Source organism: Pagrus major, chromosome 5 (assembly GCF_040436345.1).
Source record: "Pagrus major chromosome 5, Pma_NU_1.0".
Taxonomy (NCBI): Eukaryota; Metazoa; Chordata; class Actinopteri; order Spariformes; family Sparidae; genus Pagrus; species Pagrus major.
Window position 1 is genome coordinate 15383327 of NC_133219.1, and position 24669 is coordinate 15407995.

General features: G+C 39.9%; 1 protein-coding gene across 1 annotated transcript in view; it reads left to right on the top strand.

The window, feature by feature from the left end:
* galnt9 (polypeptide N-acetylgalactosaminyltransferase 9) overlaps positions 1–24669 on the top strand; it is a 93824-nt gene that overhangs the window by 58849 nt on the left and 10306 nt on the right. Inside the window, exon 7 of the mRNA XM_073466760.1 lies at positions 23132–23317. Within this exon, the coding sequence (XP_073322861.1) occupies positions 23132–23317 (186 nt within the window). The remainder of the gene's footprint in view (positions 1–23131; positions 23318–24669) is intronic.

Below are 24669 nucleotides of genomic sequence, written 5' to 3' on the forward strand. Positions count from 1 at the left end.
TCTGCAATATTTTTGATGATGAAAATAAAATAAAAAACCTAGTACATTAATTCTCAGTTTGACAGATTGGAAGCTACATGATCACTGCCAAAACAACTTGAAACAACTGGATGTATTCTTACTGTTTCTGCTCAACGCTGCTTAACCTCAAAACACATTTTTTCCTTTTGCAAACATCTGCTAGTATCATAGGAATATAATATCTTCACCTTTTAAATAATTTTGAATGGCATGTCTGAACCAGAACATCCTGTTTGCCGAAAGGCTTCGTTTGCAAACAGAGAAAAATGGTCGGGGACCTCAATGATGAATTCTGCCAGAAGTGTCAATATGAGTTTATCTTGTAATGTGTCTCCCAGCCCTCCTGCATTGCTGAGTCTTTGCTGATATAGCATCTCAGGAGACCAGGGCATTGCCTTTCATTTCTAAAGTTCCTGTGGGCAAAAGAATTATACTGTGGTAACTCTGTCAGCAAATATAATACTACATCACATCTATCCAGGGTCATCCCTGGAGCTGCTGCTCCTTCTGGTTCCACTTAAAGCTGATGTGAAATGAAACCTTTATACGTATTTTTATTTACTCTCAAGATTTTTGGGAAGTTAACAGCTGATATAGATCAAGGTACAGGTATGACAATCAACTGAGAATTCAATTTGTTTGAGTTCATTAATTAATTATTTACTGTTTTTTACAAAGCATACAATTTTGTATAGAAATTGCCAGGGGGCTTTGTTTATCCTGTATTTAATGTTCTCTAATTTTCCATGATAAGGTAAACAATTTCCCTAGCCTCTGAAACATCATTTAGATCATTATGAAAACAGGCAAACATATCACATTTGAGGCAAATATTGATACTCAAAACTAAATTAATACAAACTCACAGGAACTAAATCACTGTTACAACATTTAGAGACAGGCTTGGTGTTATGCCATGTCACTCTGTACTTGGCCTCTAAATGTATCAAATGTTTAAAGGTGCATTATGTAAAAAATGTTGATAAAATTAACAACAGAATTTGAAGAAATAACAGTGTCAACGTTAGACTTCCCCCAAGCCTGAAAACGCTTTTCCACCCAGCTGTCCAAAGCTCCTGTGCTAGCGGTGTGAACAACAATCCCCCAGTAGTCCCCCAGAGTATTTACACTATCCATACTATACTATCTGTGCTAGCTGCATGGCTAACTGAGCTTAGAAAAGAAATGTATGCTTCAAACTATTAGTTTTGGAGGCTACATAAGGCTGGTAGCTTAAGTGTTTTACCTTACTCAATATGATATTTGTGTTTTAAGCAGGTAAAATTGCAAAAGAAATTGCAATTTCAATCATGACAGCAGCAGGAATATGAAATGAATTGGACAAGATTATGATTATGAGTATTTAAATCAGTATAAAAAAAATTATCAACACCAAATGCTTGTCTACACGGGAGCTGTCTCAGCCAAGTTTTTTCAGTCGTCTGTTTCAAACGCCTCTATTTTAATCAATCCAGCTCCCTACACAGGTTACATAACAACACTTTTTAACACTTCAAGTCCATTTTCTTCCATTTTACATGTGTTATCAAAGTGATTGCGTACAGGGCAACTTATTTGCCCGACCCTAGTTTGTATTGTGCAGTAATAGCCAGCCTAAACAGTAGACCTAGAAATAGATAAACGCTCAGTGTTGAGTCATGCCTTACTCCCTACTAGGGCTGGGTGATATCTCGATATTTTAATATATATCGATATATTTCTAAATGAGATATAACACAGGACAATATTGCTTGTATCGATATAGTTCATTTTGCGTTAAAATGACAATACATGGGCCACAAGTTCGCACCTATTTCTCCTCTCCCTCTCCCTGTGTCCCTACACACACACGTTTCTGCTCCACCTCCCTCACTCTGTGACCACCTCAACCCAATGGGACTAGTTGCTGTGACGACAGACAACGGGAGTAATGTTGTCAAAGTGCTGCAACTGACAAAGTGGCCAAGGATGCAATGTTTTGGTCACAGACTTCATCTGGCCATTGGTGAGTGCAATATTGAATTAATTGATTGAAATAAGAAAATATATGACAGGCAAAATGCTCAGTAAAACACTGCGTGTGTGTGTGTATGTGTGTATGTGTGTCAGTTATAGTCATGGTAACAGTGTTGTTTATGTATTCTGTATGTCACTTTGGATAGTAGTATCTAATAAATTCCATAACTGTCTATAATCATACACAAATAATTCATAATTAGTGATAATAATTAATAACTGTACAGCACTTTAGTTGGTTTGGTTGACTGTTTTTAAGATGTGCTTTACAACTAAACTTTGACTTGACTTATTAATAAATAATTAGTGATTTTAAGAGGTGTTTTTCAATTGTGTGTGTTATATAGGGCACAGTATGGATGATGCCTGCGTCACACGAGCCATTTCTCTTTATTAAGATTTCTTAAGAGAGTTGTCAGCAGCTTCTCTTACAGCTGGAAGAAGGACTTTATGTTGTATTATTTACAGAACTGTCCACCTCAGTGGAAAAGTGTTTATCGTTACTGTTAAAATTGTAACAGTATTGTATTTTTGAATTAATTACTGGATATTTTTGTCACGCAGGAAAGGGATTTGTTTAATTTTATTCAAGGAGCATTTTTATTTCATATATGAGACAGTTTTTTTGTTCAATTTGTTTTATACATTTTGATATTGTGCAGAGTGACCTCTGTTAATAAAGGTGCCCGTGTGCTATTTGGCATGTGGCTTAAACTTATAACTGACTGTTTGTTTGTTTGTTGTTTAAAGGGTTTGCCTCTGCTTTGGGGGAAACCCCAGTTACATCACAGAAAAAATATCGATATATATCAAGTGTCGCCATTCAGCTAAAAAAATATCGAGATATGACTTTTAGTCCATATCGCCCATTCCTACTCCCTACCCAACATGATGGTAGCCTCTTTTACTGACAAAAAAGGCAAATCTGAGTCTAGGCTTGTTTACCCCCCTGCACTCACTTTGCCATCAGTAAGTCATCTAAGCTGCTTTAAGAAATCTGTCTCATTTTTATAACACTCAAATCAATCAGTCACATCCAAACCCAAGAAACCCAAGTGTGATCTCATGGGGTGGCCGCCTTGTCTCAGTGACATTTATTAAACTCGCCAGGAACTCCTTTCAAGAGGTAATGAACCGAAAAATTATTTTATTTTTTTTCTCTTTGAAGTCTCGTCTCCATAGCCACCTGGGCTGGGCCTCGAGGCATCTGGTCATAATCTCTCTGTAGTGAGGAGAATGGAGCTAATTAAAGTCTAGCAGTACCAGCAGCTAGACAGGAGTGGGACATAATTACACTTCACTTGGTCCCCTCTGCATCCCAAGCAGAGTTATTACAGTGTGATGACAGTTTACAGCACAACAGTTCAGTGTATGTATTATTTCTGGTTTAAATTAGATTTTTCATCAGTTTTCATGTGTTAAATATTTAATGGAAATTTTACCACTTTACATAATTCACATATAGGAATTCGTTTTAAAAAGGGAGAAGGATAGGTGCATGCCAGTGTTCTGAAAACATCATGCAGCCAACAGGGTCAGCAGTTGGGATGCAGCAGTGGCAGCTCATGGAGCCAGTTATGGTTCTCCAGAACCTGTCTTAGACTTAGATTTTTACATTTTTTTCGTTTCAAAGCCGTCCAGTGATAGCTATCTGTACATCTGTCAATACATTGTAAACATATCTCGCTAATAGCTAATTTAGCATACTTTTAATGATGCCAGTGTGCCAAAATGTAAACATCCATCCATCCATCCATTATCAGAAACTGCTTATCCTTTTCAGGGTCACGGGGGGGCTGGAGTCGAACCCAGCTGACATTGGGTGATGCCGGGGTACACCCTGGATAAGTCGCCAGTTCATCACAGGACTAAAATGTAAACAAATATAAGCTAAATTAACTGGGCTCAAGTAGCCCACAGCTAACAAACCAGAGTCCATGGCAATATCATACTTCCTGCTAACATCACCCAGATTAACATCTTGTATTCATCTGTTGTGGTAATTACTGCTTGTATTCAGCTTCTATCCAGCTTCATTCAGTTTAAACCAAATCAATTGAAAATGGAAAAAAAAAAAAAAATATTAATCTCCAAATCAGAATAATGACACAAAGTTTCATGTGGTAACAAAAAACATTTATTTATGGTTAAATATTTGAGATTCTTGTGTCACTGAAAAACCTTTGCCCAAAAAGTTGGATTATCTGTTAACTAGGATGCATCAATTACCAGTAAACCAAACAATAAACCCAAGATCCCGTCTTACAGCAGTGGTGTTCTGGCCATCTGGCATACCAGGCCAATCCCATTGGGCCGAATCAGTGGGCTGGAGGACTGTCAAAACACCCATAAAGTTTTCACCGGCCGTCTGGTCCTGCCTGTCTCTTGACCAGCCTTCACTGTGTGCCTGTCATTCGGGGTACACATGAGAGCCCGCTACACTTGTTCTGGGACTGTGGTCTCTGGACAATTACAACCAAGCCAGCAAACCCCCCCCCCCTCTTGGGCCATTCCCAGTGGATAAGTCCAGAGCTGAATTTCTGTCTTACAGTACTCTGCATCCTATACCACCCACTACTCTCCTATCACAGTCTATCTATTTATTCCAGATAGTAACTTTGCTTCACAGAAAATAAATACACAAATACATTTAAAAAAAACCCCAAAGTGAACTCAAGATGTGAGCATTATTTCCTGCGGTATAATAACAGGTGCTGCTTCAAAGCAGTCGGTAGATGCAGTCAGATGTTGCTTTTAGTTCATTCTGAGAACATCTGTCCCTCTGATACAGATATGAAACCTGGACCCACTAACACAGTTGATTAACCTGACAAGCCATCTGGATTTGTAGATACAAATGGATTCAAATCGAGTCTGCACACTCTAGATATGCTGCTTTGTTAAAAGTGTGGTGACAATACAATGTATTGTACCAACTCTTTAATGTATGCACGTATGTCTAACTACACAGTTTATTTCCACATTTTACTGTTACTGTCTAACTCATGATGCTGTGATACAGGCATTGACATACAGTTTAACATGATGTTGAGACATGAGACTGTAAAGTGGATTGTTCGAGTGAAGCAGAGCACAATTTTGAAAGTTCAATCTGTCATTTTTGGATTGTTGTGCTTTGTTCTAATGTATGAGTCACGCTTCCAGGCGATGAGGAGGTGGACAGTGACTGTGGTTAACTTAAGATGGATTCATAGCTCTTTTGTTTTACCAATCGCAGCTTTGTGTGTAGGCTCCAAAGCAGTGCCGTATGCCAGCCCATTTATACTCTCAACATCTCAAATACAGCAGCCTGATCAGTAACCCTACACCTCTAAGTTTGGGGTTCGCATCCAGAATATGACCAAGAGTCAAGATGAATTTCTTTTGAAATTATTATGTACGTAACTTAACATATGGGAATGATGTAACTTACGTCATGTACATAACGTGATATGCTTACGTCACTTGTGTAATTCATGTTATGAATGTTACGTGATTGTATGTAGTAATTTCAACCTAAAGTGTGACCTTTTCCTGAAAGCTAACCAAGTATTTCTAGTGCCTAAACCTAACCAAGTAGTTCTGGTGCCTAAACTAGCCAAACAATGACATTTTCACAGTGTTATTAACAATCCAAAAGTCATAATATTGTGAACTATATGTCAGCAAGCTTTACTTTAGAAAGTCTAACCAGACATTGCATATGTATTATTGCTATATTGACTGCAGAGCCTTTCACGTGCAAAACCAACGCTCATCAAGCCACTCACCAAGCTACTCACCAAGCTGCCAAAATTGACAAGTTGGGAGTGAGAACGTGTTGCTGACATGCTCTTCCTCAAAAATGTAACAACACATTGGGGCTACAGGGTTTGTGGGTGCTGCACGGACTATGTAGCAATGCATATGTTGTTCTTACCACAAAAATAATAACTATTGTGACGACTCGGAATGAGACAGAGTACTGTTGGCAACATAATCAAAGCACAACACCTGATCATCATTCTTACTTTTACTTAAGTATGACTTTTGGATACTTTTTACAGCAATGGCAGTGACATGATGGTAATACCATGCCTAACACTGATCCTTCCCCAGGACCAACACAGTAAATGTTAATGTTATCTACAGGCTGAGTTATCAGGGGATGCTATGATAAGCATGGAGCAAGTTGATAAGCCTGGGTCCTGTGTGTGCTCTCTATGCCCATTCATAGCATATCACACAATTCTCTTGTGCTGGGTAATGGAAGTGTCTTTGTGTGTGTGTGTGTGTGTGTGTGTGTGTGTGTGTGTGTGTATGTGCTGCGGTGGGTTGTCTCATTTATTCAACATACAGGAACATTCAGATCATACAGATCATACCATGAACATTTCTGACATGCACACAGTCAGAACAGCTCACCAAACCACTGTAGTGCTTGCCTTGGACTCCTGCAGGCTGCAGCCCTCCAAAGTGAAAAACGGTCACCTTGAGAAGGGCAGGAACGTCGTTACGAGGCGGCAGTAAGCCCCAGCCATCTGTGGACACCAGCCATTCTGGCAGCTTCAAAATCACCAGCGTGCTCATGTCCGTCAAGCAGCAAATGACAGTGGGCGCTGACCATATGTGAGTCCCTTCCAGTGAACTGAGTCATCTCAAAGATGAGAACACATCTGAGGCGTCTGAGGAATTCTGAAATTACACTTCATTAAATGGAAGAGACAAATGTGGGGAGTTATTGGATAAATGCCATAATGAGGAATTCTGTAGGAGCCTGTGAACAAGGCACCATATACCAAACATCTGGCAGTTACATACAGTGCAGTACAGTGTCCTTTACTGACTTCTGCAGATATATTTCCTGTGGGAACTTTATCTGTAACATGGCTGTGGTATACTTGAGTCTGGTCTAATTTATGTTTTCTTTCATATCAGAATAAAGAAAACATTAAATGATTACTGTTTAAAGACTAGTTTAAGCTTGGTCTTGGGAGCGGACTTAATCCTGGCAGTCTTCGTCTTGAATTGGTTTCTGTCTTACTTTTGCCTTCGATTTGCCTTAGCTAGCCCTAATTACAACCCAGCTCCATTCTGCTCGTTCCATCCTGGGTACACGACAGATTCATTCACTGACAACACCCTAGAGCTACAACATGGGAGGAACCATCTGCTCTCCATCAATACAGCCCGCATAAAGGTAACAATAGCATTGGACATTGATTGGGCATTTGTCTTTTTCAATGCCTACATTATTTAGTGGCTGAATCAATCGGTTAGGGCTTAATGGACTCAGGTTTACTTACTCCATGGTTCATTACTGTATGTTCCAGCCTGCATTCGCCTCAGGGGGGGAGAGACAAGTAATAATGGATGCAGTTGTAAAGGTTCTGTATACACGACTCGGATCAGATATTGTTTTCGAGGAATTACTGCAGCTACTGAAGGACTTAATGCCGACGTATGGCATCCATAGGGTGGAGCTCGCATGATAAAATTTGCTCATGATTTGCATTTGTTGGTTCCTTCCATACATAGATAATTCAAGTCCTACCTTGCCTTGTTGTGACTTCAGGTCCTGCTGATCTAGGCCACATCTGTAATTTACACTTCAGCATATTGTGTCTTTGGAAAGCGTACTTTATGTTTACTGTGTAACAATGACATGTGGCACACTCTTCAGCCTGAAATGGCTTTGGAAAGATGACATGGCTTCCTGAGCATCAGCATACCGCAGAGAGTTGCCACTGTGGTGCTCAGGGCCGGTGGGATAATTAATTAGACAGACCTTGTCTGCTTGCCTATTATCCATGTGAATCATAAACTTCATTAAAAACCTCTTTTGAGAGTGACTGCAGATACTCCCACCTTAATTTGAGCACATTCTGACGAGGTAATTAAGATCAGTTTGGATGAATTGTGCATTTCACATCCTTCTGCTTTTCAGGACATAGAGGAGCATCAAAAGCTGTCTCTGTGGACAGTATCATCACCAGGAAATACAGCAACACTTAACACGCACAGAGTGGCTCGTCTCATTATCTGAGCATTAGTTAATCTGTGCACGTAATTGTCTCTGTTGGATGTCTCAGACTCAGGCTGAAAAACTTGAAATGATCTGACAAGGCCGACGTATTTGAAGAGTACTAGCACGCGCTGATTTGGCCGCACCAGCAAATCGGCAGGCATATCAAAGACGAAGGGCAGAAACTGGATGGAATTAGCTTCTGACAGCACAGTTAAAAGGGCCTCTGCATCTATCTATCTCTCCATCAGCATCCTCCATTTTATGTATGTATGAGGCAGAGAGGCAGGAAACGAAGGCATGAAATGAAGGGACATGCCACGGGGAGTGGCTCATATCCAGTCTCTCAATAGAGGAGGAGGGAGCCTTCCGTTCCCAACGCTTTGAAACATCATTACACAAGAGAGGGAGGCAGTGGGGTAGCATGGCAATGATTCCAGTGCGAGATATAAACTATGTAGAGAAATTGTCCACAGAATGTCAAAACACAGAGAACTCAGTATACTCTGGCATGGGTAATGAAACTATGAATCATTTAAATACTGATTAGCATGCTAACATCCGTTGATATCTCCTTTACATAATACATATACGTCATAATGTCAAAATTAATATTTCTTCACATTCTGTTGATACCTTTTGTCCACTTTTGATTGTTTTCAACAAAAATTCCTACATATTGCACCTTTAACAATTTGGAAAATACTCTTATTTATACTTATTTATATATTAGCTTATCTTAGCGTTTAAACTGGGAACAGGTGGGAACAGAAATCCTGGTTCTGTCCAAATGTTGACCGGTCTTAATTTTAAATTGCACAGCTAAAAACTAAGCAGCGTGCAGGCTACTGAAGGCTCATTCAAGGTGTGACACATCAGACGAATGTCAAGGCGTTGAATAAGACTTAAGGATCAGGTTCCAGGTCCCCTAACACACAGTGATTCAGGTTTACTTTGCTAGGTGCTCAAGTTTCAAAAGTCAATTTCCACCCTCCTCCAACACACCCCTTTCAAAGATAAACACTTACACACTGTTATTTAATAGTATTGGTTAACCGCTTAATTAGATGTTGTGTTGTTGTGGCTCCGTCCTAATAAGCTGGCTTGTTTGTGCTTTTGTAAAAATGCGAATTTATTATTAATGGTAATTAAAGGCCACTGTAAGCCGTGCCAGAGACCTGTCAATGTTGCATTTCCTCCTTTGCTGATGGTGGTCGATAAGTCATAAATTACTTAATGCACATTTAACTCCTCAAATGCCAGTGTGAAGTGGAAGCAAGTGGTGAAGCATCTCCCTTTATCACATGAGAGTGTCTGAGATCCTCTCGGTCAAAGGTGTAATTCATGAGATGAAAACAAATGGCACCTACACTCCTGTTAGAATAGTAGTGTGAGTTTTATGCTTAGTGATAGATTTCAGTTGTTAAATCAGGCTGTCTGGAGTCTTTTATGTTACAATGTTACCTCAGTGTTTCCCTGTTGATATTCTTCTCACTCAGTCAACAGCTTTGAAAAATGACTTGATACCACTGTGATATTCACAGCTTTCAGATCTGGAAATTAGTGTTGGTGTGAATAAACATTACATAGATAGTGACACCAGAGCAGATTCTAAATAAGGAAAAGGTCAGCTCCATGCCTGTTTTAGTATATGCTGCCTTCTGCATGGTTCAGTACATCACAGAGAACTCATATTGTGTCCACTATATCTTAATGTCTTCATAAACACGCAGTCCGACTAGCCTCTACTGTTAATAAGCCTTTCTGGCATTTATTTGAAACGGTTGAGACTTTCTGGGATATTATCCTGCAAAAAGACATCCCTTGGGTGTAGAGATAGCAGAGTGGAGAGCATTTCAATTAAAAACAGGGACATGTAAAATTCCCCAGACACAACTGAGTGCACACAACTCATTAACTCAAGTGGATACAGCAAGTCTGTGGATGGCTGTCTTCCAAATTAATTGTAAAAAATTCCGTGTGATCGTGATAGAGGTCTTGTGACAACAGTCTGCGTATGAATCCACCTCACTTTACAAAGAATGCATAAAGCATTTTTGGTCAGAGTCTATTGGCACTTGAGTCTGGTGCCTTCACAGCAGATTGAGACCCTATAAACTTGTTTATGACAGATTTACAGGTCTGTTTTTTTTACCTGAATTTACTGAACTTTACTTTGTTAGTTGGTAGTTGAATATTAGTTGGTCATTCCCAACTCAAATACTGACACTTTGGGATGGCAACCGACCCAACCTACATTCCCAAAGCATCAGTATTTGATTAGTTGAGAATGAGACTCAAAAATCAGCTTACTTACAAATTGGACCTTGAAAGCTGCTATAATCAATATTTAGAAATTCAGAATAGATGAAATGACCATGATTAATGTGACATGTAGTGACAGATCCACTAAGTATTATCATAAACACTTATCGTATTGTGACCCTTAGTTCCCTTAATTTAAAGCAACATTACATAGAAATTGGCATTTTGTGTGATTCGGCGAGTGTAACACCCTGTCATAAATACAAATCCCAGGTCTGTAACAGTTTGTCAGATGTAATGTAGGTGCTAACTACAAACAAACTCACTCCACCATAACATTGTTATGTGGCTGAGACAGAGACACCATTCACTCTATCCAAGAAACTCTACCATCAAAATGATTTTGAAGCTGTTATTTTAAGACATAATAATGAGATGATGAGATGAGATGATAGTCATATTTGTATCATACAACATATAACCATATAAACATATCCAATTCCAAGGTGTTTTTATTGATCTATCATTTGGTATTGATAATGAAGTAGATCTCAATATTAAGCCTCAAGTATTACAGCCCTTCTGGTCTTACAGCTTCACACCTTGGATCTTTGATTAATACTATTACAAAGGTGATAGGACAGAAAACCAACTTGAATGTCTGCTCAGGTACCCAGACTGAGAGCTGCTGGATTAATGTATATGCACAATCAATTTTGAATACTGCAGTGACTCTGCAGAATGATGATGTGTACAGGTTTGGAAATGTCACCAACCGGCAAACTGAGCCTGTTGAATATCCACAAAATGAAAAGGAATCGATATTTATGTTTATTTCCTTAAAATGAAATTACACAGGAGACAGAAACAGAACCTGCATAGAGCTGCCTAAAGTTTCCATAATCACAAGTCAGACCAGCTGAGAGGAATACCAAATGACTAGAGCTGTTTGAAAGTAAAGAGATGAGTTATATAAAAAGTTAATTCCCAGTGTTCTGCCAACAGTGCAGTAATGACACAGTAGTAATTATCTTTTGCTCCATATGGAGGGGAACAAATGAAGGGAGGAATTAATGCATTTTCATGATGTTTTGTGAAGAAAGTTAAAGCTAGCAGGTAGACTGACAGTCAATTAAGCCTCCCCAGTGAACCAGAGAGGCTACAACACTCTGTGACTGTGATATGATTTGACACATAAAACAAAAGCCTTGTTCTTTTGTTTAAATTCTGTATAGCTCAAAGTTTTTGAGCAGACTAAGTAAAGTTCAGTTCAGTATGTTACTTTTTTGAATAGCAAGCATTGTTTGCCACTTTAATTTGGAAAGGGTTGATGGGAATGCAGTCATAAATGTTGGACAGTTGGACATCCTGACTTATAAGTGGTGCCAGATGTAGAATTACTACATTGATGCAGACAAACTTAGATCTACAGCAAATATAATAGCATTTATGTCTCCTGTGTCTCAAGCACCATGACTCCAACATGTCAATAACCTGATGTGTGTGATTGTCCATAGGAAGAAACCATTAGCTAGAGCACTGATTTTTACAGCAGGATGGCAGATGTCACTTATAGATGTGTGAGCACATGCTGAAACATGCACAGAGAGTATTGGACATGATGGTTTCCTGGTTAAAAAGTGACACGTTTTGTCAAGTGTGCAACGAATATTGCATTTTGAACTTGCGATGTGTCTCTTAACAAAATTACATTAAAATGTAGAACATTTACAGCATTATGAATAATTTCAAGAGGTTTCTATCAAGGTGAAATCAGGTGGAAAATGTCCCAAAAGAAAAAGAAAAAAACCTCAGATCACAGTTTTGTTTATTTGTGTTGCTGAAACAGCAGAATACCGAGTTACACCCGCTGAATGAGCCAGTCCCTTTGTGCACACTGAAACAGCTCCAGATAATCTTTCTCTCAGTTATGTTCAAAATTGCATTCCCGCATATCTTCACACCCATTGATCTGCTTCGCGGCGAGCTGTTTCATGCGCACAGAATGGCCGAGGAAAGTGGAGATGAACTCTGGCTGACCCCCTGCTGCTGCAACACTCATCCGGGCAAACTTTGAGGCTTCTGTTTGAAACTGCATGATAATTTTACTCCCTGTCTGTCAAATTTGTCAGCTGTCTAGCAAGATGAGGCATTTTATTAAGTCTGCATGACCTCAGCACTCGCTTTAATCATCTCAATCTGGGTTCCCAGCCTGCTCACTGGCTCCTTCTCCTGTGGCCTATTTTCCAGTTTGACCACTGACTGAGAAAAAGTCTAATTAGTAATATCATATTTAGAAAAGGTTTCACTAGCTGGATGAAGATCAGGGGTTATTTTAAAGACGTATGTTCTTGTCAGGAGGTCAAACAGCCCCTGAAATTTCCCCCCTGAACACCTTCGCTCAACATCAGAATTTGGAGTTGTCTGTTTCTGTACTCTCCCTTTTCAATCTTCACACAAATAGTCACTTTTTGTGTTTAAAACCGAGGGCAGCTCAATAAATGCCTTCCGGAAAAGTCTATCAAAACACATTTGCCATTAACTCCATATTTAAATAACTATGTGTTCTCACTCCTCTCTGTGATGGCCAATGTTGTGTCCAAGCCAACTGTAAACCCATTGTGACCTCACCCACTGGTTTGCGGACTACTGGTCCAACAGGTAAATAAAAGTATAAAATACTAAAATGCATCGCCAAATATACTTGGCTGGCCGTTAATATACCTGAGTGGACTGCCCAAGTAAAATATGTGTGTGGGAAACACTGATTACAACTGTCACAATCTTGTGACCATATTTTGAATACAGGGTTAAAGCTGGGGAGAATACCATAATTGGATCTGACTGAGAACCCGAGGACATGCTGTGGTTGCAACTTTTCATTTCACCCAACCTAAAGCACGTCCAGCTTTATCTCCTATTTTACTCTAAATGGGACCGTAGTTTACAAAATGAACATCATGCTGAATTGAAGAAAACTTGAAACTATGGACTGAGACCATAAACTCATTAGGGAACTGTTATCTGAGGTAATGAATCAAGTGAGAAGTAAGGTCATTTTCTTATAAGCTTACATACAATCGGACTACTTTTGGAAACCCATGAAGTCGCCGCTGTCTGGCCGTTGGAAAGAATGCAGGTTGAAATCACTTCTGCATTGGCTTCGGACCCAGAAGCTCTGGTCAATCAATTGAACCTCTTTGCCTTACCTTAACTTTGACCCAAGCATATTCATAACTCCAACTAGTTGTCCAACTGTTTTCTGGACATTTAGCCTCAAGCCAACCTCCTCCTACTCCCCAGCCAGTTATCTCTATGATGCAGAGAGCAACAGTATGGAAAATTCTGTTTGTAGGAAAGGAAAACACTATTTAAGCCAGGAAACAGACTTTGACACAAGACCAGCTTTTCTCCCCTGCTTTCAATCTATGAGCATTTCTGTCTTCTCACTTGATTGGTGGATACATTACACAAACAAGTTCTTTTTAAGCATAGCCCAGCCTTCAGGGTTGATGCAGTGGGAACCAACTGACCTGTCTAATCAATGGCCTAAATATCCAAGTAGCGATAAAACATTTCAAAGAATAAAACTAGTTTCCTTTGGAGTAGTACCCCATTAAGTTTTGCCTTGTCACACTTACATTTCTTAGAAGTTGATTCAGTCTCTTGCGAAGTGATTCTAACCAGAGCACATATAATGCACCATCTTTATTGTTCTAAATAATATACAGTTATCATGGCCTGTGATGGAGTAAATGCTCTTTCAGTGGCTTCTTTCACCCACGTGTGAACATTTTCGCCATGAAATTAGCCAATATCTTAAAACCAAAGCCTGTCTGAATGCCCGTCATAAGCCTTTATGTGCTGCACTTTATTGATTGTATTGTGTAATGGTGCTGATGGAAACCTGTTTACCGCTGTTAATAGCTTTTATGCTTTTTATAGCTGATGTTTTCTGTAGCCCTGTGGAGCTTATAACGCAAATGGTCCATCTGCAATTAACTAACTGCATGTACAGAGACAATTAAATTAAATTAGCAATTACATTACCACTACATCAAAGGGCTCTGTGTTAAGTGCTCGCTATTAATGATGCAGGCTGCAATTTTGTCAGGGGGGTCAGTAGCAAATGGACAAAAATGCAGCACCTGAGGACCTGAGCGTGGGATGTCATAAGAGGTGCAAGATCAAAACAATCTTATTTGGTCTTTAGATGCTATTATATTGCATTTTATTTCATTTATTTAAATCCCAAGGTATCCCAATTTCATTACTAAGACATTTGGCTTTTTATAACTCAGTTTTGTTGATGATGAATGATTTCCCCCACAGTATAGTTCAATGATTTGCAAAACAATAGCATAAATTGAGACCCTGTCATCAGCTGAGGCGCTCTCAGCGTGGCTTTAGCATGTCTTCCACTGTGAACACAAAAGCACAAGCATCCTCATGGTGTCTTTTATGTTGAGAGGGAAAATATCTGACATTTTTTCTGATGTGTTCCACGCATGCTTTGACTGACACCCTTGTTAGAAAGATAGAGGCTGCAGGAGAGAGTCGTGAGCATTCCTGTTTGAGCCGGCAATCTGCTGCCCTGTTTTCCCTCCGAATCATCAGATCGGTGATTCTCTCACGCGTTGAGAAAGGTCACATCAGCACTGATGATCTTCAAAGGCAGAGTTGACTCCCTGCAGATGTCTTGTCCGAGGTCGTTCGCTGTTAAATCAAGGAAGAAATTGATCCTAGCCTCCCCCATGTTGTATAGTTAGTGGCATGGGATTAGCTATTCACATCACCAGATAGTCTCTTAACACAGGTAATAAAGGCTATGACGTAACCAGATGTTCTCTATTGCATTGAAATGGTTTTCCGCTCAATTACACAGTCCACATGTACAGGGTGACTGTGAAATACACTGTGGAGAGGTGGTGCAGTCCTATAAACCTTGAGGCCTGCACGTAGAGGTGAAAGGCAGCTGAATTCAGAATATAAGACAAAAAGCTGGCAAAATGATGCTGAGTCTCAAAGGGAAACTTGCCGATTGTTTTTTGTCACCCAGTCCTGGCATTTATTGACCGCTTTTGGGGAATTCAAACATATTTTGGTGTACTGTTTACCAAAACCAAGCAAGGCCCAACTCACAGTAGGTCACCCACCAGTGGGACTGTTTATTGGTCCAGTGCAAAATCCAATGTTTTGAAAATATTTTTTTGTGTTTTGGCCTTCATAAGGCCTCAAAACAATGGAGGTATTACTTACACCAAACTTCCCGGATCATATTTTATCATCTCTCATGAAGCAACCCAATGATATTAAGGGTAATTTCTGGTCTGAATGCCTAGTTATGAAAAAAGGGTCCCACCAATAGTTCTCTGAATGTCCTCATCACCAAATCTCTGGCGCTCGCTTGTAAACCTTTTGAGGGAAGCTGTAATGATGTGTGCTGATGTGGATCTCAGTGACTTTCAGGAGCGAATCACAATCTAAATGTGAGTTATACATATGAGGTCCTACGAAGCTGTGGCAGCATGAAATCTTCTTGTTTCTACTCATCTTCTGATATAATGTGATTTCAGCTTTTATGATGTTCTCGTCACCATCATGCATGCTTGCACATTGTACAAATATAATCAGTCACACTAATTATACTGAGGGATATAGGACAAACAAGCATAACCGCATAAGATAAAACACATACAGTTGGCTTACAGACAGTCTCTTAGCCACTGCCCTGCTCCCAGAGGTAAACAGAGCTTTGCATGTATATAAGAAGCTACAGCAGCAGAATTGATTCAGCCATGTTATCTATCCTCCACCACCTGAAGTCTCTTGAATAGCTCTTCTTCATTTTTCCTGTCCTTCTCAGAAAACACCAACAGGTACCAAAATTAGCACATAATAGAGCATTTTTCTTTGCTGGATATCGCATTTGAAAGTTTCTTCCAGTGTACTTAGCTTGTGAATTGTAGTGCAGCATGTTGTGATATATAATTAAAAGAAATTACATTTATTCAGATGATTACAGTCACACAGTACTTACTATTATTAGCTGTCTGGGGGTGCAGTCGTGACACTGTGCAGTTAATTGCTGTCATATGAAAGAGAAAAATATAGTATGTATGTTACTCATATTTCTCAAGAACTAGTCATCTGATCTACTTCATTCTACATAGTGTGTTTGTGTGGACCCACGGAAGTGCAGTGTGGAATTTGGTGCAGTTTTGGCAGCAAAACGCTCAATAATTCATGAATTTTGAATAAACAGCAAACACCGCTCTGTGCAGCAGTTGGGGCATGGCTTAACGCTCTAGCTTTATGGCTCTGTAGACTGAAGCTGGGCTCAAACATGATTCCTCTCACGTGATCGAATGGGGAAGCAGACATAAACAAAATGCAGATAAGTGTGGTCCAACAACTTGCTGAAGTATGCAATGCAGTGAGAAAAAAACAAATTCAGAAGGTTCAACGAGTCTGGATGAGTCGGGAGAGGTGGTCAATGTGGGTTTTCTATTATTCAGCGAGAACTGGTGGTGAGATTTTAAGTTTTGTCAACAAAAGTATGCTAGCTAACGTTATCTACAGCACTGTCAGCTCTCTCTCATTGGTTGCTGTGGTTGGAAAGTACGGATATAATCACACAGACTTTGTTTACGATATGCAGTTAACTTTAACAACCTTATAGACGTTTACCAAAGGTTAGATATATCAATAAAAACTGCATTTGTCACTTTAATGCTTTTGAATCATATTTTAGTGTACTGTTTAGATGTAAAAACTGAATGTTTATGACCAGACGGCATCTTTGGGTGCTATGTTCCTTTCTTGGATGTGTTGTTTAGGTGCAGCTTATTAAAGAGTGGGCATCCAGCAAATATCTGTTCAGTCGGAGCTTTAATTATGATGTCATGCTGAATTGTTTAATGAATAATATTGAATCAGACTTTATATTGTTGAACAGCATGTTTTGATTGGGTACTGCTCTACAGCACATGGATGTAAGTATGAAAAATATCCTTTCCCCTCATTACTGAAAATCGACAGCTTTGTGTTACTTTTGTCGAGTGACTCTCCATGAAGCCTTGTGTGATGCAAAGAAACTAAAGCCTGTCTCACAAGCCTAGTTAGCTCTTAGGTTTCTGACCTTCTGTAAATGGTGGTTGAGAAAATATTGATCTTCAATTTGCTTTTAGTGCCGCGCTAACTGCTAACTGCAATTACACATATACACATTATCAATTATCCATGAGTGCCCCCCGCACATATCCACAAGCACTTAGCACACACAGAAACTTTCACACACACATATACATCCATGCACACAGTATTGATTTTAAACAGGAAACCTGGATAAAGGAACCAAAGAAAGACGGCATTACACAGAGCTTACTGTGGTACAAAAGGTGATGGGTGGAATCTGCAAGGACTAAAGACTGACCATTAAATTGGTATTGCGCTTACACCCACACAAATGCAGCAGGCATGAAGGCTATTGTGTAAAAGTGGCACTTGTCACAGGCAGCAGCAAAGCAGGTAAAGCCTACTCCAAAGTACTAATGTATTTTTTAGGCCAGGGTCACTGCGGCTCATCAGCAGTGAAGATGAGGGGTCGGCCAGTCAATGGTGGTCTTTAAGCTCAGGTCAGCCCCAGTGAACTCCACCACTGAAACAGCCAGGGCAATTAAGGGTGTCAGGGTAAAGAGAATAAAAGAGGACGGATGCCTTTATTAACATACAATTAGAGCATTGAGCATTGAGCATTATAGAAACATGCAAATTATGATAATTGAGACTTGGCTAAATGTTGTGTGGTGTCTCATTTCCATGAATGCTGCACACTTGGCCATATGGCTCAAGGCTGATTCAAACATCTTGGCTGCCCACAGGAGCACAAGCTGATGCAGCTTGCTGCGGTGATGCTCAACACTGCCAGCGAACAAACCTCGATGATGATATTCATGTTATTTTGTAATCATTTCATCTAATGATTATTGATTAATACGTAGCTCCTGAATCTCTATTATAGTAGGTAAAGAAAAGTTGCTCAAGCAAAGTCTGTGTAATACTATATTAATGAAACATGATGATGACAATGATTAGTATTCATGAACTGATATACTCGCCACTTTCTCTACTTTATATGAGTCAGATAATAGTCATTATTTGTCTTTTTGTCAAAGAACATTACAAGGAAAGGCCAAAACCAACGGTGAATTGAACCAAACACGTATTGTCCGTTAGCCCAAAGCCTGATGAAGCTGAGTCCTTTTTACCACACACCTCCATTATTGTCCAAGACTATTAAAAACACATCAGTGAGTCACACTGTTTCCCTGGGTGACATGTTCCTCCATTATAGTGAACATGGGCGCAGTAGTTTATTTTGAGGCAGTCCCACATACACAGCGCTGCTGCCAGAAGTGCTCACCAGAGCACCAAATGTGCATTAATCCATGGCTGAGAGAAGTTGCCAACAAAAGCACTATTTACTCCTCATTTGAGTAACATTTTAGCAAAAACTACAGTGACTAGCTGTTTTATGAACTTATTTAGCTGATTTGTATTATGTTGTAAATTTATGGGTGTTTTTTTTTTTTTACATCTTCAGTAAATCTTGGTGCTGGGAGCCACTGACAGTGCAAGGAATCTGGAAAAGTTTGAGAAATGCTTTATTTAATGTGGTCCTTTCAGACCAATTAGTGAGAATAACAAAAATACCACATAGATTTACCATCCTTATTTTTTAATAAGTTGATCATGATTAACCTTGAATCTGCTGCTCCTACTTGTTATTATTTTTGAGCTTCCTCACCTTAAGTTGTTTGTCCCACTGAGTATTGAATAACTCTTCATTATTTCACAATTGCATCACCATTACTTATGATTTTTGTGCCCCATCGTGGAAAGTAAGGCATCATCCAGCCCAGTCTCGTGCCAAATCTTGTAATAGACTCGCTGATCCACTAGAGGACAGCTCATATTACTGTTTATCTCGCCTAGGTGTGAAAAAATAGCTGTATATGAAAGTGCAGTATCAGCAGGAGCCGATAATTGTGGGGTGTGTGTGTGAGCAGATGACATACATAGTAAAAAGAGAAAGAAAGACTGCATCGGGAGGAAGTTTGGTTGGATTGGTCAGTCACAGGACTTAGCTGGGTTAGGTTTAGGAAAACATCATGGTTTGGTTTAAAACAACTACCTCCTTAAAACAATCACCACAGACTATTCACAGGCTTCAACCAGGATTCGGATGCTTTTCTCCTGTGTAAAGACAGTGGATAGCTAACGTGACTGTTTTGAGGAAATAATACTTTTCCTAAACCCAATCAAGTAGTTTTGTTGACTTTATTTTCAAAGTTCAACCAGACAGTACATATTTAGTTATTGCTAACTTGACCATGGACTGATAATGTGTTGTTTTCACGGAAAGGCAAGGCCAAATGTGACACTAAAATGGTGGACAGCGGCGTGATACAGGCTTGCATCATCCAACAAAACTAGAGTAGCTAGTGAGTCTTTATTGGGTATTCACATTTGTTTCTTAATAACAAACCAGAGATAGTTAACTTCTCAAAGTATTTCATCAATTCAATGGTCCTGTTCCAGCCTGGCAAGGGAGCACAACTATGGGAGGAAAGATCCAAAGTTTGAATAAACTTCGCTCCAAACATGAATATTACAAACATGCCCTGAGGCACAAGAAGCTGTATTTACTTGCACGGCATTAAATAAACATGGTCAGCTTGACACAGGCTTCACCCCTCCTCTGGACTTAATTAGGAAAGTAGTTCTACAGCAGTTTTCTCCTTGCAGGGGGTATCGTTTTGGGTTCAGAGAGAAGTTAATGGATCAGAACATCTGTTACGCATTGTGGCGATCATCATTAAGAGCCTGTGGGTGGTGGAGGCTCCGCAGTTTGTACGACTGGAATGACATTACCATATGCTGTGGCATTCTGATGACGTTGCGCGAGTGTGTAACTCCTGGGCCACTGTCCCACAGCATGGCATAGATTTGCAGATTTGCATGCTGTATATTGATGTTTTTTTTTATAGTTCTAAAATTCAGATCTTTTGCCGCGCTCAATGATATGACTGTTTTACTGCCATGTGACTGCTTGTCACTGTTTTGTTACTTCGAGGATGTCGGACGAGTGTCACAACACCCATGCGTCAACAATCAATCAATACTTTGTGCTGTGATTGATGGTTTCAGGACGACATATATTTACCGCCTGGCTTTATATATCACTCCTTATGCCATACACACAGCACTCATGGTGTCCTGGTTTTCCGGTTGTCATAGCAAAAAGCTTTAGCTTAGACGAGGTAAAGGGAGATGTATGATCAAATAATGTAAACGTTACTGAAATGATTTATTTTTGCTGTTTTCCCGCTGTACCCTTCTCTCATTTTTGTATATTGGATGGTCTTTGTTTTTTTATATTTGCCTTAGCTTGTTTCTGAGCTGGAGTATTTCACTGTGTCCATACATGCATCTTATATGTTCAGCAGTGGGTCCAGTTATGACACATTTAGCCTTTAGCCCTTAATTTGAAATTGCTTTCAATAGATATGAATATGTGGGTGTTTTCATCCTCAAACTCCTGATCTTCAGCATCCACAGTGATTTTAGTTTAACTTTATTCACCAGGCTTCTATTTAATGCAAGATTTTCATATTGGTAAACAATTTTAAATGATGAATAGAGTGTCCTTGTATTTGGTGTTGTCAAATTTGAATGGATTTATTCAGTGGCATGAATTTCTGTGCCTGCATAATTTGGTGAACTGTGGCTATTTTGAACAAAGCATGCTAATGGACAGAGCAGTGGGGCATTATGCTGCAGGTCATTGAAAAGTTTCAATGCAGTACAATTATCATTATTTTAGTGGTTTTGGTGTTACTGCCCATTGGTAAGAACTGAGAACTGTGGCGAGGTTGCCTCAAAGAGATAAGATGGGCCAAGCTGGGCTCAACACTAAGGATTGCCGCGGGCAGGTAAAATGCCTCGTCAGGCTAGCAGATCAGCAACTCATTTGCTAGAATCCAGGGTGGATGAAGGAAATAGTTAAAGAGTGAGCCATCTCACCTTCTCCATACTCCTTCTCCTCTCTATTCAGAGATACACATGTGCCAACCAATTCAGCACTTGTGAGAAAATGGCAGCTGGTAAAGACATTTCCTGGCGGAAGCACAAGCAAATATTAATGTATCTTGGAAACATGATATTAGTTGGTTGGCGGCGCTGCTTTGCAGCTCTGACAAACAGTCTTCTTGTTCTGATTCATTTACTTAAAGATTAAACATGACAATTGACTCTTCTCTTTGTTGTTATTTGATTGCAGCTAATTTATAAACCAGTTTGTATAGAAGCAAGTAAAAATTGCTTTTGGGCAGGTAGATTCTTGACCCACTTGGCTGGGCAAGTGAAAAAATAATTAACTTTGAACCCTGGCAAGAACCACAAGTATCAGCACAATCAGGCAGGTTTTGAATAAACTCCTGACTATGACCTTCAGTGCTTGATGTATTTGTGCTCTCACACAGCTTTCCTGTGCAAGGATTATTAGCGACATGATAGCTGTACCTGCTTTTGGATTAACCTTGAAATACAGTGATCAGATCATCTGACTGATCTGTTGCTGTGTTTACTGATTTTCTGATGGCGCTATTTCGTCTGGGCTGACTTTGTTGTTTGTTGCAAAATTGCTGTGTTCCAAGAAATCTGTGTTATTGTGACCAATTGAAACCAGAATATAATAAACCAGAATAATCCTTTAATCCCTGTGATGCTTGATATTTAGGCAGGTTTCCTTTTCAAAGGACTGGAATGGTTTTCAGCCTGACGTCACGTCAGATGGAAGTTAAAATTGTGGAAGAAACAGTCTCAATATGTCCACATAAACTCCTTATACCTCTGCAGCATAATTCACAAATAAATCCTAATGATCAGTCTGTTCTAAAGCCTTTTTTAAAGCAAGAAAAAGGAGACATTTCAGTTGGATCAAATTTGTGATTTGAGTCTGATTCGAGTCCAAACTTCTGGTGAGCAATATTGTGAAAGAAAAATGTTAACTACACACAGACAATGGAAATAAAGCATCCTTTGTCAGAGCTCCAGACTGTGACTATTTAGTTGAGTTTTGCAGCCATTTATAGAGAGAGTGCAACTAAATTGTACAAGTATGAGCATCAGTGCAACTTGCAAATGTGCCAGTTGTGTTTTTCTTTTCTTTTTTTTAAACATCATTGTATATTATATAAAACACCAGGAGCTATGTTTCTGCTGGTATTGTTTTGCCACGGCTGCCACAGCAATAACAAATTAAAAAAAAAAAATCCACTTGATCCACTTCCTCATTACGCGGTTATGAACTCTCACCAGAGGTCTGTTGACTCTGATGTCTGTTACTTAGATTCAGTGGGATACTTGAAGAACACTCTTAACACTACCCCACCTTTTAACACTATTTAAACAAAGTTAAAACTACCTCTTATCAATTGATGATTCTTATAATATCTGGTTTGAGGAGGTCATGAAAAATGACTTCCTTGCAAAGCACTCCTCCACTTTGTGACTTTTTCCTTCAAAATAAAACACATTGTTATTTCTGTAAAATCTCTATGTATTTCCAAAGGATTTATCAGTAAGATGAAAAAAATATGAATGTTTTCTGTTTTTGTGCTGGTGCTAAGGAGCACTAGTGCTCCTAGTGGAAAAAGTTAGTTTGGAGCCCTGTATGATGTATATTGAAAAATGTAAAGACATTCCTATGTAAATCCACATTTGACTGACACATGGACTCTGTTTCTTGCTTCTTTCTAGGTGTGGCAGTGTGGCGGCAGTATGGAAGTCCTCCCATGTGCCAGAGTGGCTCACATCGAGCGCACCAAGAAGCCCTACAACAATGACATAGATTACTACGCTAAGCGCAATGCCCTGCGGGCTGCCGAGGTGTGGATGGATGAATACAAATCTCACGTCTACATGGCCTGGAACATTCCCATGAACGTAAGTGTTTCTCCGTCTTAGATCACTCCCTCCCTCAATCCCTGAGCTCCCTTCGCCCCCTCTGTTCCCTTCGCACTTGCTCACTCAGACACACGGCCTGGTTCTCCGGAGACACCAGTCAATAGAAATTCAAAATTCAGATTTCATTCCACTTGACCTTCACACTGCCAGAGGAGCAAAGGCAACGCGAGGAAGCGGTGGATTCTCCCTCTGAACAGACAGGAGAGGTGCACCAAGTGAAAGAGAGGAGCCTCCGGTCTAATCAGTCTATTTTCATACGCATCACTTTAGCTTAATTGCTTTCAAGGGTCTTTTGAGATGAGCTGCAAAATAATAAACAGTTACTTTCATTAATAAAGAGTTTAATATTGACTCCTAATTGCGTCCTCAGACAGGCAGAATGAGATGATTGTCAGTGAAGGACGTCGGTGAAGGCCTCTGAACGCTGCCCAAAACAACACACTGCTGTTCACAACAAAATAATAACGGGCTGAGTGGCAGTCACACACCGGTCTGATGTGCTGCTGATGCCTGCATGTCATCTAGAAATCTGGCACAAACAGCATTACATGAGAACTCACTAAGTGCAGGTAGGAAGTGCCAACTGGGGAAACGCTGCAACGGAGGTGTGTGTGTGTGTGCAGCTTTGAGGGTATGTTGCGGAGGAGGAGGGGGGTCTTTGACAAACTAGCCAATCAGGCCACATCCCTTCTCCAGTGTAATTACAAACACAGTGGTATGGCACGTTATTACCCCAGCTGTCCTGTGGTGCAGACTTATTTTGTGTACAGTACAAAGATCTAACGGTACGATTATTCCATCTACCTCCCCCTCTTCCTCCCTCCAAACCCGCCCGTACGCACAATCACAGTTTCTTGTTATTGTCTGAGGTACCCACTGAGCGCACAATTACTTCGGCGGGGGGAAGGCTTTATGATTCACCACAGTGGCCAGCCCCAAGTCCAAATACCAAACAAAACATCTCGGTGAAATTGAAATGCATTTGTTAGTGTCGTTTTATGGTACAAAGAAAGTGGACATTTCCAAGTAGAAGTCGTTATTAACAGATGTCGGAAGCAACTTCAGCAGCTGGCTGCAGACTCCAACAGAGAGGGGGAACTGGAGAGGACGATTTGCCTGGAAACACTGTCTGGCGATAAGACAGTGGTGTGTATGTGTGTGCATGAGTGTGTTTGTGTTCCTTTGCATTGATCTTTATGGGAAGGCTATTGTCCTTTTCATATGCATGGAGTGTATATTCTCGACAACGACACAGTGTTTGTATGCATATTTATGCACATGTAAGCAGTTTATTGTATATGCACATACTGATATGGGCTTTGCGTGTGTGT